General features: G+C 34.8%; 1 protein-coding gene across 1 annotated transcript in view; it reads left to right on the top strand.

The window, feature by feature from the left end:
* VRK2 (VRK serine/threonine kinase 2) overlaps nucleotides 1-16,108 on the top strand; it is a 100,830-nt gene that overhangs the window by 62,888 nt on the left and 21,834 nt on the right. The window contains exons 9-11 of the mRNA XM_056124332.1: nucleotides 648-706; nucleotides 4,472-4,638; nucleotides 10,503-10,664. Of these exons, the coding sequence (XP_055980307.1) occupies nucleotides 648-706; nucleotides 4,472-4,638; nucleotides 10,503-10,664 (388 nt within the window). The remainder of the gene's footprint in view (nucleotides 1-647; nucleotides 707-4,471; nucleotides 4,639-10,502; nucleotides 10,665-16,108) is intronic.

Genomic DNA, 16,108 nt, shown 5'->3' with positions numbered 1-16,108 from the left:
TTTGTTTTTGGGTATTTCTTGCTAACTTTTTAAATTCCAGTTCATTATAAAAAACTTTCTAATAGTGAGGGCTGGAAATAAATACAGTGGGTAGAGTGCTTTCCTTGCATGTAGCCAATCTGGATTTGATCGCTGACATCCACTGGTCCCCCTGAGCACCTCCAAGAGTGTTCAAGTGATCACTGAGTGTAGAGCCAGGAATAACCACAGAACATTTCTGGGTGTGGCCCCCAAGCTGGAAAACAAAAACAAAAAATAAAAACAATCCAATAGAGAATAATAATAATTAAAAAAAATACACAGAAAAATCATAGTTTTTTCTATGATTTTTTATTATATTTAAGATGTATACCTGTTATATATTTCTGTTTCTGATATTTCTCCATGTATAAACTTTGAATTAAATCCCTTATTCTTTAATTATTCATGATTTAGTTTCTAGGTATTAATATATATTGGTCAATAAGAATTGAGGGACCCTCCCTTACTTCCACTTACCCTCTATCCAGTTAAAGGTAGGTTAAAAAAAGCATTGAAAATCATGTTGTTGATGATTCGGCAACATATTTTTTTTTTATTCTCTTGTAATTAAAATAGTTACCAGATTAAAACAAATTCACTGTGTACTTTACTCGTTTTTGTTTTAGTCTTTTGGATGAACTACCTGATTCAGTGCTTAAATGGGCTCCTTCTGGAAGCAGTTGCTGTAAGTCAAAGATAATTCTAATTTATGATTTACTAACACATTTGTCACTCTTTTGGGTTTCTAACCCAACCTTTACTATGCCACAGGAGTGGGAGGAAAAATTATTTGGGGCCTCTGACCAACTTATTGCTAGAAAAGATGATTAGATCTTACTTGAAATTTAGAAAACATGACACTAAAAGGAAATATTTAGGCAGCATTCTGGCTGAGTTGGGGCAGAGAGGAATACTATGGCTGCATTTGACTCAACTGTGCTGCTCTGTTAGTTTAGTGCTTAGGCTTGGTAGACTTCTACTCTGGAGGTACTTGGGGGTATTTCCTGGGCCATTTGGTGCCAAGCATCAACCTGAGGGCCTTAATTTAACTATTTCCCTGGTCCTCACTGACTGTATTCTTCAGAATATACATATTCCTTGAGTATGTAACAGACTTAAATATCAAATATTTCCAGAGTTGACTTTGTTTTTCTGTATATTACTGAAAGAAGATAGTTGGTCTAAGAAAGACTACTTTCAATCAGAAATGGAAAAACAAACAAAATTTTTAGTGCTTGGATGCTATTTAGATGTGAATTATATTATCAACAGTCAGCAAAAATATTCTTTGGCAAGGCCTATTGGAGATTAGATATATATTTAATTAAATGGGTTTCTTTCAACTTAGTGTAGAGTGTTATGGAATTCTTTTACAGCATTACTGCTATAAATAGTAAGTTGCTTTGAAATTACCCAAATTCATCATGTGCATATGCATGCAGGTACATTGTCTAGCACTAATATAACTGAATTTGATTGTCTTATAGTAGAGGTTCTCTCCTGCTACCAGATTTGTCTCAGAGACACATAAGCACAGTGATCTTGTATGCTATTTATATTGTACATTCTTAAAATTAGCTTTTAGCTATTTACTTATTAGAGTAGAAAGATATACTGATGCTTTGGCTAAGGCTGAATAGTATGAGTTTCCATATGAGAGTTGGAAAGTAAACTTAAGTCATCTTAAATTTATATCATGGCTCTCATAAGGAGTTGAAAGTTTTGTTTTCATAGGAATTAAACAAACAGGAGAAAACCAGTTTTACTTTCTTACCTCCATTTCCCAGGTTTCCTAAGTCTGTTTCAGTGACTTAGGACTGTTTTTTTTGCTGACCCACTTTCTGTAGTTCCTTTCCTTCTGATGGAGGGAACAAAGAGCAGGTTATTCTCATTTAGGGGATGAGAATGGACTAGAGGAATACAGGTTTTCACTTCCGTATTAACACTAAAATCTTGGTCTCATTTTTACCAAATCAACAGTTTATGTTCTTAATAGGACAGTGAAGGGAAGGGGAAATGTGGGTGCGGGGGTGGGGGGGGGCAGAGAGCGAGAAAAAGAGAGAGGGAAAGAGAGAGGGAGAGAGAGAATATCCTTTTAAAAATAGTAAATAAAAGATTGCAGTTCAGTTTAGAAGTAGGAAAGAAAGCACAATGCTCCATACGAAGAAAAATGCTCGTGGGCTACAGTATATTTCATGATGCTTCTTTTACTAGAGATTAAAGGGTTTAAATCATGGGAGAAATGAGGAGCTCTGGGTTTACAGTAAAACCTAATTGGTCTACACCGGTATTTTTCAGCTGGTGCTGCATGTTACAATACCCTATGGTCCAACCACTTGTTCCAAGGGGACCACAGGTGAAAATTGTGCAAATGGAGTGCCATGACATGTGCCTAGGTCCCAACTGGTAGAACAGGAGTCACAAAAAGAAAGCTTCGAAGGGGGCTACAGTTGGAAATAGGTTGAGAAGCTATATTATTATAATTTCATTAAATGTAGATTTGTGTTTTAAAGCACAGTATATTGAAATTTAATATTAACTGACAGTTCCAAGTCATAGTAGACATACAGTGGATTTTTCAATAAAAAAATTAAACCACTTTTCAGAAGGTTTATTAGTAAGATATGTTGTGTAATAAAATACCCTCAAGGTTTGCTGCATACATTTCCAATTCAGTGTAATAATAATAGTTTAAAGGTTTCTGTCTCACGAAGCAATAGCTATGTTACTCAGTGTTACCCTAGTTTACAAATCAGATGATTCAATATTATAATAACTTCATACTAATCAAATAATTTTGTTTTATAGCACTGATGTTAGTAAATAAAGCATGTATTTAATCAATCTATCTTGAAAAGCTGATTTTAAGCCGGTATTTATTCAATTTCAGTTACATACTACTTTAGTTTCTGATATATAATAATCAGTTTATAAAGGCAGTTGCTCTTTTATTTTTCACCCTTATCTACCTCACTTGTACTTCGTTTTTTTCAACCCCAGACCCATGGAGACTTTTCAGCACAGCTGCCATCAGTTGGGGAACTGCCAGGAGTATTCTATTGTCTTCTAATAGTGATTTGTGGAAAATGTTCCCAATATTCAACTCTCTTCTTCATTTGGGATATTTTGTATAATAGAATTGTGGCATATACCAAACTTAGTTTACTCTTCTTGAAAGGGCTAAAGAACAACAGAATATTTATTGAAAATGATAGTAAATATAATTTAATCTTTTTTCTTTTTGATTGTTCCTTTAGTAATTGGATGCCCCAAAGGGCTCTTGAAATCATCAGTTATAAATATGGTGATGAGGCTGTGATACTACTGGCTCGTTAATAGTAATGTGGTTGATCAAATACTAGTTAAGAGAATTGCATTTGTCTTACACACTATAGAGGAAAAAGTAGGCTGCATCATTTTCACAGAATCCAAAATCCAGAGCTGAGAGTTTTCCTTCCTACCACAAAAGGCTCATGAATTCCTACAATATAGCCACGCACAGTGTGGAGCAAAGTGGTTACATTCTGCCTTTCCTAAGGGCAGAGAGATGATGATGACTAGTCCTGTTGGAATTAATTCCCATAGGTAGTGAAACCCACTATTTCTCTAATTCGCCACTTGAATGAAAGGGAAGTGAAGGCTTAGGAAGTGACTCCTGCCAACTCAGGAAGTTTCCCAGATTTTCCAGCCAAGGGATAGAAACAACTTAGTGAGAAAATAAGAAATATTTTTGTCTGGGTCAGTGATACTTATGTTTTTGAAGGAGAAAGAACTGAAAAATTAGGTTTTGTGATATCAACACTCCTTTGTGAACAAATGAAAACCTATCAGTTTTTAAACAATAAATACTGTTACCATTTACTTATATCAGTTTCAGATTCAACTTCCACCTGAAACAAAAATGCAAACTAACATTCATTTTAATTGAATTTGTGGTTGTGTAACTGTTGGTTACTAATTTTCCTTGTGCTTAGTTTGTAGTTCATAACTTTATTGGGAGTGTGGGAAATGAGTTGGTATATTGTTCTAAGGAATAATTTACAAGAGAAAATATAAATGCTACCAACTTTTTCCCTTTTGATTTAAATCGGGTTTACTATAAAGTGATAGAGTCTAAATTCTAAATTTTTTAATTATAGTTTGTGATTCCATATGGGTCACATAATTGAATGTAAAAGTTGCAAAACTATTTTTTAAATGTGTTTTAGGATAAGTGTTGGTATGGATTACTATTGTAAATGTTTCATTTGTCTATTTTATATACTTGTGTATCTGTGGTTGCACATACATTTCTTGCATTATAGGGTCTAGACTGATAGTACAGCAGGTAGAGATTGGTATGTGTGCTAGTACTCGTGTGTGTTTAGAGAGAAAAAACAGAGATTCTGAGGCTATTGGTGTCTTGACAATTCTTGCTAAGCTGAATGACAAAACATTTAATATTTCACAGGTGAAATAGCCGAATATTTAGCCTGTGCTCATAGTTTAGCATATGATGAGAAGCCAAACTATCGGATGCTCAAGAAAATTCTAAACCCTGGTGGAATATCTTTAGGACCACTGGACTTTTCCACTAAAGAAGAGCGTGTACATGTGCATACTCCAAGAAACCAACAAGTAAGTATTGTAGTGTTTAAGGCCCTAGGATCACTTTCTGTGAAGATTTTTCTCATGATTGAAGAGTTTTAAGTTCCAAAATAAGTCAGGCAGTCTGTTTTCTTATATTCAATTCCGATTTCCATAACTAGCAATAAGGAATTTATTGGAAGTTCTTTTAACCCATTGTCTCTTAGAGAAAGTTAATTTTGCTCATTATCTCTTAGAGTGAGATTTGTGGTCTATTGCACACTACTAAAGAAATAAATATGCACTGATGTCTTAAGCTTACACCTTGGGTAAGATTAAAGTTTAATATGGCTTTATGAGGTCATAATTTGGTGACAGTAATACTATTCTTGGATTTAACCAGATTATTTGTATGTACTAATATATTTATATCTGTAGAAACTGTTTTTAAAAAGTTATTCTTTTTTAAAATTTACAGCTTCTCTGCTTTCACCAGTTGACTCCCACATACCAACTTAAATAAACAGAATTTAAAATACATTTTAAGAATGGGGTGGAACTTCAGACTACTGCAAGCAGGCATTGTAACTAGGGTGGCAACTATGTGTCCATGTCTTCCTTTAACTAACCATATGTAAAACTAGAGCACAGAGGGCTTTTTCTCTTGATGTGTGTACAGTAACTTAGGGTCAGTATGCCACTCATTTTTAATATTTCTTATGAACTTTGGATCATCACAAGTGTTCATGAGCCAAAAGTGCAGGATGCAAACTAATGTGACTGATAGGCTGCTAGATGAATGGTGAGTCAAGTATCAGCGCACAGATGGTTCTGATTTGCTGAATTTTGTAGCTGCTGCAACTGAAGACATAAAATATCCTTCTAGTCATAAATTAGCTCTTTGGAAGCAAAGCCTTGGCACCAGAGCTTTACAACCTTCAATTAGTAGGGAAAGAAGTATTTGAATGACTGTGGTATTGACATCTGTAGGCCTGCATAGTAATCATTCCTAATAGAAGAGAATATCTGTTTGAGGAGGTTTTGCATGGCTAATTAACTACCAGTGAGAATATGTAATTTTTTCATGATCTCCTGATTGTCACCTTTCTCTCATGATACAATTACATTTTATTGTAGCAAGTGCCTCACAAACCAATTGTCAGCACTATTTACGTATTGCAGAAGGCAGAACAAAAGTTCATGTTTAATAAAAAGCCACTGGATTTTGATCTTGGTAATTACGAAGACTTATTTTAACAGTTTTATTGACTTTTGTGTTTTTATCACTTTTGCAACAAAACAAAGAGACATTTCCTTGACATAGTATTTCCCTTGCAATAATGGTCACCACTTAATCTACACTAATTTAAGTAGATCCTCCCTCCCCCTTTTTGGTAGTTTTTCAGTTTCATAAACTTAATTGAAATATAAAAGAAACCATTTTGAAGCAGATAGCTATATTCTCTGATATAAAATTCTAATTATTATCCACCAGAATTTTCAGTTTCATCAAATTCAAAGGATGTGACTTGTTGTGAAACTATTTTTATATGCAGAGAATAGAACATAAAACATTTTTTTTTCTAATGAGCTGCCATCAGAAATATTTTATTCTTTCCTTGTGATTAAAGCACTTTGATTATGAGTAAAAACACAACCAAGACTAATGGGCATTTTAAGGCTTTAGTTAATTTCTATTAATCAGCCTTAGTATATAGACAGTAAGATGATTTATGATTGTATTTCACAGAAAGTAAGATTTACTGACTAATGATTTTCTCTAGTTTTTTAAATGCATATGTATATTTACTAAAATCTAAGAGGTAGATTACTTTATGTAGTTTAAATCTTAACTATTTTAGCTTTTTATTTTAAAATTTACCAATTTTGTAATGTTGCAAAAAACAAAATTGAAAGTACTCTACTAAATTCAGTTTTCCGGAATGATACAAGTATGGATAGTTTCCACAATTGATTGCTTCTAAAACAGAAATCACTTGAAGTCTAGAATGAATATCAATAATGTGGCCACAAACTTTTATTTTTAGTCACATTGGAGGCTCTCCTTATATGTAACTAAAAATATTTCTTGAGACTATTCTTGTAGCCACTGTAGTTATTTAACTAGATGAACCTCTGTACTTGTAATATGGAATAACAATACTTAAAAAGTAGCCAATAGAACAAGAATTTTACTTAAGTAAAATATGTAAACTTTTTCTGTGATTCACATTCAAAATAAAATTGTGAATGTTCAATTTTTTTAATGTTGCTTTTCTCAGTATGTGTGCTATAACTTTTAAATTTGATATTGACATCATAAATTGCTCCCTGTAAACAGAACCATGGAAGCCATGTAACAATATGACACTAAAAGGTATCCTTGTCAAGACAGTGGAGACTGGACACAGGGAGTGGGGAGATAGGACATGGTATGGAATACTATGACAGATGACAGTGGTGGAGGGAAGTGGTCACTCAGAATGAAGAAGGGGAGGTTGAGGTAGGGTGGTACAGTGTTGTTATGCATGAAACTCTTATCAGTAGCAGTACTGTAAACCCCAGTGACTAGACGGGGAAATATGTCTGCCATAGAGGCAGGCTGGGAGATGGGAAGAAACTTCTGGAGACACTCATGGAAATGAAAAGTGGTAAAAGAATTGATGTTGAAACATTGCCTGACTGAAATTCAATCATGAATAACTGTAGATCATCATGCCTCAATTAAAAATAAGATAATAGAGACCACAGTGGAAAAGAAAAATTTTTTTTTAAAAAAAACTTTTTTCCCTAAAATTGCTAGATTAAAATGATGAAAATATAGTTGAAATTACTCTGTAGTAATTCTTGATGGAGCGATAGCACAGCGGTAGAGCATTTGCCTTGTACGCAGCCAGCCCAACCATGCCAGGTTCTATTCCTCTGACCCTCTCGGAGAGCCCGGCAAGCTACTGAGAGTATCTCTCCCTCACAGCAAAAGCCTGGCAAGCTCCTCATGATGTATTCAATATGCCAAACACAGTAACAAGTCTCAAAAATGGAGACGTTACTGGGCCCACTTGAGCAAATCGATGAACAATGGGAGGACAGTGTTTGTTTGTTTGACAATTCTTGATGGCTCCTAGGTAGCACTGTAAAATTAAAGGAATGTATAGTTAAGGCTACTACAGTCTACTGTGTCATCAACTGAGATTTAAGATCCAAAGTTCAGTGAAAGAAACCATATTTTAATAAGAATATTTATTGAAATGAACTAAACTTCAGATAAGAATGCTGAAACCAACTTATTGGTTGTGTATTGACCTGTACATTGAATTAATCTCTGGAATAAGCTTTATAATACATCATTTGATTAATATCTTTTGTCCATATTATGATGCCTGTGAATTATGATTTTAATAGTTTATCTACCCAGGATAATGAACCACCTCCACCCATGTTCCTAAATGTTTTACTTAGACAGAAAAGTAGTTATGTAAGAGCTAAAATGTTCATATTATCCTGTATTTCAAATAATAAATGTTTGTTACTTCATTCATCATGTTTTGAGGTTATGTTAGCAAATCCAGAGGTGAGTATATTATTTCCAATAGTAGTAATTTTTGTAGTGAGCTTAAAAGCATACAATTTTGGGGGCTTTAATTCTCAAAATAATTGTATCAAACAGATTTTCACATTTAAGAAAAGTCCATAAGTATTCCTAATTGCATAGTATAATAAAGACAATGGGGGGGGCTGGAGCAATAGCTCAGTGGGTAGGGCATTTACCTTGCATGCGGCTGACCCAGGTTCGATTCCCAGCATCCCATATGGTCTCCTGAGCACTGCCAGGAGTAATTCCTGAGTGCAGAGCTAAGAGTAACCCCTGTGCATTGCTGGTATGACCCAAAAAGCAAATAATAATAATAATAATATAATAATAATAATAAAATAAAAAAATAAAGATGGTGGAAAAATTACAAGTATCTGCTTTCTTGGGAATGATACATTTGTGTAGTCACCTTCAATTTAGTTATGTGGAATTACAGTGTGTTTTCTGTATCTTTTTATCTTCAAGAAAAATTTTACTCTCTTCAGCTTAAACTTATTCATTATTCTTTACTCTTACCTTTTAAAAAGTTTTCTTAGAAATATCAATTTCCTTATTTTGGATATAATTTTACTAGCTGGTAGTCTATGACAGGACAACTAAACACCCCACCAATTGATAACCAGATCCAGCAGCATCTTCCCTTACAGGAAGCTTTAGAGGACTGAATAATACATCAGAACATGTTTTATTTGTATGTCACAGGCTCCCCAAAGCTGTTATACCTGAAGTACCCAGAATAGAGGAGGCATGAGAAAACTAAGTCTTTCATACAATCATTTATACCATACTGCATTTTTGTAATGAATGGCCAACCCATTTTTTTAGGATAAAAATTGTTCACCAGCCTTGGGAAACCTTTTGTTTCATGCTACAGTTATGATGAACATTTATTATCAAGAAGACTTCAGGGCCAAGAGATATTACAGTGGTTAGATGCTTGCCGTGCATACATACAACCTGGGTTTGGTCTCTGGTACCACCCTGAGCCCTGCAGGAATGGTTATTGAATGCAGAACCAGGAGTAAACCCAGATATCACCAGGGGTGACCCTCCAAAACAAATAAAAGGAGACTTCAGTGGAAGAGTGGCTCAAAAGGTAGTGGTAGTTAAACATGAATTTTCCCAATAGTTTGAGAGATGAGAATATGGAATTAATCCCTGAGTGATTCACTGTCTTCCTGTTGTTCATAGATTGCCTCGAGCAGGCCCCAGTCACGTCTCCTTCAGGTAATTCTGATTATCAAGTCACTTATAGGCAATAACCTTGCTATCATTTAAGAAGCTGGAATCTGGGAGGATGGGAGAATAAAAATGGTGTTTTGACTACTTAGACCTTGCTACAAAACACCAGTATATTTTAAAGGGAACACACTTGGCAGTGGAAGCTAAAAATCAAGAGAGTACAAATTAAGACTGCTTGCCCAGCTAATGTTATTCATTCTCTATGTTGGCACTGGATACTCCATTATTTTCCCTTGTACTGTTCGTATCTTCTGCCCCCTTATTTAACTCATGAAAAAAAAGGTGATGGGACTTTCAGCTGATGTAAACATGAAGCTACTGAACAAATACTTCACATAAGGATCTTCACTGTAGCTTTCAATCTTCCAACTATATGGCAGGATTTGACCTTCCATTTCTGTGTTGACTTCAAGGTTATTGAAAAGTCAGTCATCTCCCAGATAACACATGGTGTGAAAAAGAAACTTTAGAGACAGCAGGCTTTGTTTAGAACTTAACCTCTGATACTAGTACACTGGATTGGTGATATGAACTGTTGTTCATCTGCTCAAAGGTTAAATTACCTGCATAAAAATAAAAAGCAATATAACAAGCTTCTTTTATCATTCATATTAAGCTCACTTTAATGACAGACAACTAGGATTCTAATTAATAAGAATTAAAAAAAAAGAATTTAAACTTAAAATATAATACTGGATCTACTCCCAGCATAGTTTAATAATAAATTCATATGCAGTTTTAAGATGTGAATTATCAGTTAAAATAATGTTTTCAATAAGCAGATTTTCTGTAGAGATCATTTTTAGAGCATGTGTAACAATGACACTAATTTTAATTGGTTTTGTCCAATTGATGAGAAAAGGTCTGGATCTTGCCATCTATATTTTTCTGAAACATCTGTTTGTTGGTTTCCTCTTTATTAATATATATTTTTGAGACTTAGTAAATTTTGGTCAATAATCTGAATTGATGCACTTTAAAAAGTGCATTAGAAAAATGCATTAGAAAAAAAGGAATGCATTTATAAAAAAGGAATGTGTCTAGAATTTTTATTATTTATTTAATTATGCTGTATCAACAGGTTAATTTGCTGAAAGATACAATGAAACAAGCCAATCAGATGCAAAAAAGATTAACAGACAAAAATGTCCGCAATGAGAGAAGTGCTGAGTCCTGTGCAACATGGAGAAAAGTGCAAAATGAAGAGAAGCCGATTGGATTGCTGAACAATGAAACAGCTCAGGTGAGAGGGTTTCTGTGTATATATTTTTTGGTTATTTATTTTTTTTTCTCCCCTGAATGTTATAGTAGAATTATGTCCTTTGGGAATAAAGATATTTTATTTTCTCTGGAGGGCCAGGGTTGTCTAATTTAGCTGAATCTAAAGAGACAGAAAATACCCTATCTCATTGATAAAATCAGAGCAACCCAACACCCGTTATCACAGAAACAGACAGTAGCACATGTGCATACAAATCCAATTTCCTTATATAGCATAGGAATGTAATGAAGTGCAATTATAGTTTTATGCCATCTCTAATACATTTATGGACTCTTAACATATTCCTTACTTTTATATTGGCTACTCCAGTCTAACCCTTATGACCTAATATAAGCAAAATGCTTGTCAACATGAGTATATTTTTAATTTTGTATTTTCTTATATCACTTGATAATTTGGTTGGGTAGTAACTTTAGGATGACTCATTCTAGTTATAAGAAAGTCCTTACTAATCTAACTTTCTTTGACAAGAAGCATACAAAGTATTTACTTTTGCAGTCAAAAATTTTTTCTATCAAATTTTTCAACATTTATATGATTTATACACTGTCATTTTTCCCTAAATGACTTGAGGTAGTTTACAATGTAAAATAGGATAATTTAATGACCCCACTTTCTATCCCCCAACCATCTCCCCAAATTATTATATCAAGCAGCTGGGATGTTAATCACGAAACAGAGCATTGAATTTGGCTCTGAACTTTTTGGCAGCCAAAGCAAAAATTAGAGGCATACTAGTTAGGCATTTCTCATCCTGAAAGCAAGCATGCAAGTTTATCCAGAGGACAAAATGGGTTAACACTAACTCTTCCATTTAGTCTGTTAAGAACATTAGCTTTGAGGTTTTTTAAAATTTATATAAAGGAATCTACTTTGGTCTTATTTTATAATTTCCATTTCTAAAATGAAAGACAAATGAAGCTTGTGACAAAATTTTAGAAATTCTTGACTGTTCTTTTTAATACTTACTGTGCAACAGAATCACATGTATATAGATATCAGGAGGAAAGACAGATGTCCAGGTTTTAATTAGGGTTGTGATTCTAAATGTAGGTTTTTTATTACTCAAGAAAGTTTTTTATCCCTGTTCTTTGATTCCCTGTTCACAGATAAGCACCATAGCACTATATCTCTATATTTCTCTGTTTAGTTATATATCTAGATCTCTCTACAGATAGATAGACATACTGTATATATGTATATCAGGAATCTAACCCAGGGCCTCACATATGCAAGGAAAATGATCTACCTATCCCAGTTTTAACATTATTGTCTCTTATTTTCATCACTGAATTAATTCCAGAATTTAATAGACATGTCATCATTGATTCTGTACTAGAATTTTGTATACATGTTGTTTTACAGTGTCCATTCTTTTGTATCTGATTTCTTTCAGGAAAGTTTTTTGTTTGTTCAGTTTTGGGGCCACCATCACTGGTGCTGAGGTCTTAATCCTTGCTCCTGCTGGTGCTCAGAGGATTGTATGCAGTGCTGGGGAATAAACCAGGGTCAGCAGTATACAAGGCTGGCAGTTTAAAGCCTGTTAAATCTGTCTGGCACCAATTTTTTGAGATTTATCCATATTGTCACATATATCAGTAATTTTGGCTTATTTGTTTAGTAGTACTCCATTGCATAAGTTCCATCAGAATTTGGATATCCATTCTCCTTTTAATGAACACAAAGGTTGCTACTGACTCTAGCTAACCACAAATGGAGCTGGTGTGAATATTCTGATACAAGAAAAATGTTTTTTTTATCCTGAGAATTAGAACTTCTGGGTCACAGGACAGATGAAAGCTTATAAAAACTATTTCCATGTGTGTAAATTTGTATTACACAGCGATTCCAATTATCACTCACTTGGGTGACTGATAACTTCAGGAATTTTTTTATTTGCTGGCTGTCTATTCACTTATCTTCTTTCATGAAGTATCTTTTAAAGTGTATGACCCATTTTTATTTGAATAATTACAGTTTTATTATTGAGCTATAGGAATTCTTTATATATTCCAGATACATATTTCCTGTCCATTATCTGAATTGTGGATATCATCTGTAGCTGTGAACTGTGTAACCTTTCTATTCACTTATTTTTCTTTGTTATTTTTCTCTGAAGGGTAATTTATCCATTACTTCAACTTTTTCTATAAAGAGATTTGCCTAAGTTAGGTCACAAAGTTATTTTTCAATATATATTTTTATTGACAGTGTTAACTTCAGCTTTAATGTTTGGATCTATGAGCCTTTCAGATCAATTCTTATACATGATGTAAAATAGTTTAAGTTATTTTTCTCATAGAGAAAACCAGTTCACTAAGCATCATTTGTTAACATTTTTATTACCTTTTTAAATTTTTATTTCATTTTAAGAAAAATTAAATTTCTTTAGTGTCTTTTTCAAAAGTCATTTAATGATAAGAGTCGAGTCTATTTCTAGAATCCTTTTATCTCTCTATTTCTCCTTAAACCAATACCACATTGCATCAGTTACTGTACCTTTATAGAAAATTATGAAATTAGATAGTGCAAGTGCTTCAACCATTTTTTTAACATCAAGAATGCTTGCATTGTATGTCATAGTTGCCTTCATAAATTTTATCTATTTATTTTTTTTTTAATTTTTTAACATTTTTATTTTTTTTATTTAATCATTTTTTTATTAGTGAAACACCATGAAGTACATTTATAGACTTATAAATTTTTGTGCTTGGGTTTCAGTTATACAATGATCAAGTACCCATCCCTCCATCAGTGCCCATCCTCCCCCACCACGGGTCCTAGCATCCCTCCCCCACCACGGGTCCTAGCATCCCACCCCCGCCCCCATCCCACCCTGCCGCTGTCGCAGGGCATTCCCCCTTGTTCTCTCTCTCTTCTTTTGGGTACTGTGTTTTGCCAGAGAGGCATTGAGTGGCAATCATGTTTGGTCTATAGACTACTTTTAGCATGTCTCTCCCACCCTGGAGGGTCTTCACAACACCCTTTATTTGGTGCTCTCTTCTCTATCTGAGCTTCCTTCTCACCTAGCACATGTGGCTGGCCTTCAAGTCATGGAGCAAAATTCCTGGTACTAATCTGAGCCATTCCTGGGTGTTAGTCTCCCGTTTTGTTGCTTTATGTTCCCCAGATGAATGCAATCTTTCTGTGTCTATCCCGCTCTTTCTGACTCATTTCGCTTAACATGATACTTTCCATGTAGTACCACTTGTATGTAAATTTCATAACTTCATCTTTTCTAACAGCTACATAGTACTCCATTATGTAAATGTACCAAAGTTTCTTTAACCAGTAATCTGTTCTCGGGCACTCAGGTTTTTTCCAGATTCTGGCTATTGTAAAGAGTGCTGCAATGAACAAACAATTGCAGATGTCACTTCGACTATACCTTTTTGCCTCTCTGGGATATATTCCCAGGAATGCTATAGCTGGGTCAAATGGGAGATCAAATTCTAATTTTTGAGAATCGTCCATACTGTTTTCCAAAAGGGTTGGACCAGCCGGCATTCCCACCAGCAGTGAAGGAGGGTCCCTTTCTCACCACATCCGGGCCAGCACCTGTTGCTTTTGTTCTTGTGGATGTGGGCCAGTCTCTGTGGTGTGAAATGATATCTCATTGTTGTTTTGATCTGCATCTCTCTGATGATTAGTGATGTAGAGCATTTTCTCATGTGCCTTTTTGCCATTCAGATTTCTTCTTTGCGAAAGTTTCTGTTCATTTCCTCGCCCCATTTTTTGATGGGGTTGGGTGATTTCTTCTTGTGTAGTTTAACCAGTACCTTGTATATCCTTGATATCAACCCCTTGTCAGATGTGTATTTGGTGAATATTCTTTTCCGTTCTGTAGGCTGTCTTTGTATTTTGGTCACTGTTTCTTTTGAGGTGTAGAAGCTTAGTTTAAGATAGTCCCATTTGTCTATCTCTGTTTTCACTTGCTCGGCCAGTGGCGTGACATCTTTGAAGATACCACTAACTTCAATAACGTGGAGAGTTTTGCCAACTTTGTCTTCAATAAACATTATGGATTCCAGTCTGATGTTGAGGTCATCAATCCATTTCGATCTTACTTTTGTGCATGGCGTTAGGCAGAGATCTGAGCCCACTTTTTTGCATGTAGCCGTCCAGTTTTGCCAGCACAATTTATTAAAGAGGCTTTCCCTGCTCCATTTCACTTTTCTTGCCCCCTTATCGAAGATTAGATGATTATATGTTTGGGAGGAGATGTCAGTATATTCAATTCTGTTCCATTGGTCTGCAACTCTGCCTTTGTTCCAGGACCATGCTGTTTTGATTATTACTGCTTTGTAGTAGAGCTTGAAGTTAGGTAGGTTGATTCCTCCCATTTTCTTTTTCCCAAGAATTGCTTTAGCTATTCGTGGGGGCTTATTGTTCCATATAAATTTCAGGAGTGTTTGCTCCATTTCTTTGAAGAATGTCGTGGGTATCCTTATAAGGATTGCATTGAATTTGTACAGTGCCTTGGGAAGTATTGCCATTTTGACAATGTTGATTCTCCCCATCCATGAACAGGGGATATTTTTCCATTTCCTCGTGTCCTCTTTTATTTCCCGAAGTAGCGTTTTGTAGTTTTCTTTGTACAGATCCTTTACTTCCTTAGTTAAGGCGATTCCTAGGTACTTGATTGTCTGGTGAATGGAATTGTTTTCTTCATGTCACTTTCTTCTCTTTCACTATTTGCATATAGGAAAGCCATGGATTTTTGGGTATTGATTTTATAGCCTGCCACTTTACTATACAAGCCTATTGTTTCTAGGAGTTTCTTGGTAGAGGTTTTAGGGTTCTCTAAGTATAGTATCATGTCATCTGTGAATAGTGAGAGCTTAATTTCTTCTTTCCCTATCTGGATGCCCTTAATATCTTTTTCTTGCCTAATCGCTATTGCAAGTACTTCCAGTACTATATTGAACAGCAGTGGAGAGAGTGGGCATCCTTGTCTCGTCCCTGACCTTAGGGGGAAGGCTCTCAGTTTTTCCCCATTGAGGATGATGTTTGCTGTAGGTTTGTGGTAGATGGTTTTAACTATATTGAGGAAAGTCCCCTCTATCCCCATTTTGGCAAGGGTTTTCATCATGAATGGGTGTTGGATCTTGTCAAATGCTTTCTCTGCATCTGTTGATATGATCATATGCTTTTTATCTTTTCTTTTGTTGATATGATGGATTATGTTGATTGATTTCCGAATGTTGAACCATCCTTGCATCCCTGGGATGAATCCTACTTGGTCATGATGTATGATCTTTTTGATGAGTTGTTGAATTCTATTGGCTAGTATTTTGTTGAGAATCTTCGCATCCGTGTTCATCAGGGATATCGGCCTGTAGTTTTCTTTTCTTGTGGTGTCTTTGTTTCCTTTTGGTATTAGAGAGATAGCCTTCATAAATTTT

The sequence above is a fragment of the Sorex fumeus genome, unplaced genomic scaffold, assembly GCF_029834395.1.
Source record: "Sorex fumeus unplaced genomic scaffold, SorFum_2.1 ptg000006l, whole genome shotgun sequence".
In the NCBI taxonomy this organism is placed as follows: domain Eukaryota; kingdom Metazoa; phylum Chordata; class Mammalia; order Eulipotyphla; family Soricidae; genus Sorex; species Sorex fumeus.
The sequence above is the reverse complement of the archived record's forward strand: the minus strand, read 5'-3'. Positions and strand labels throughout refer to the sequence as shown.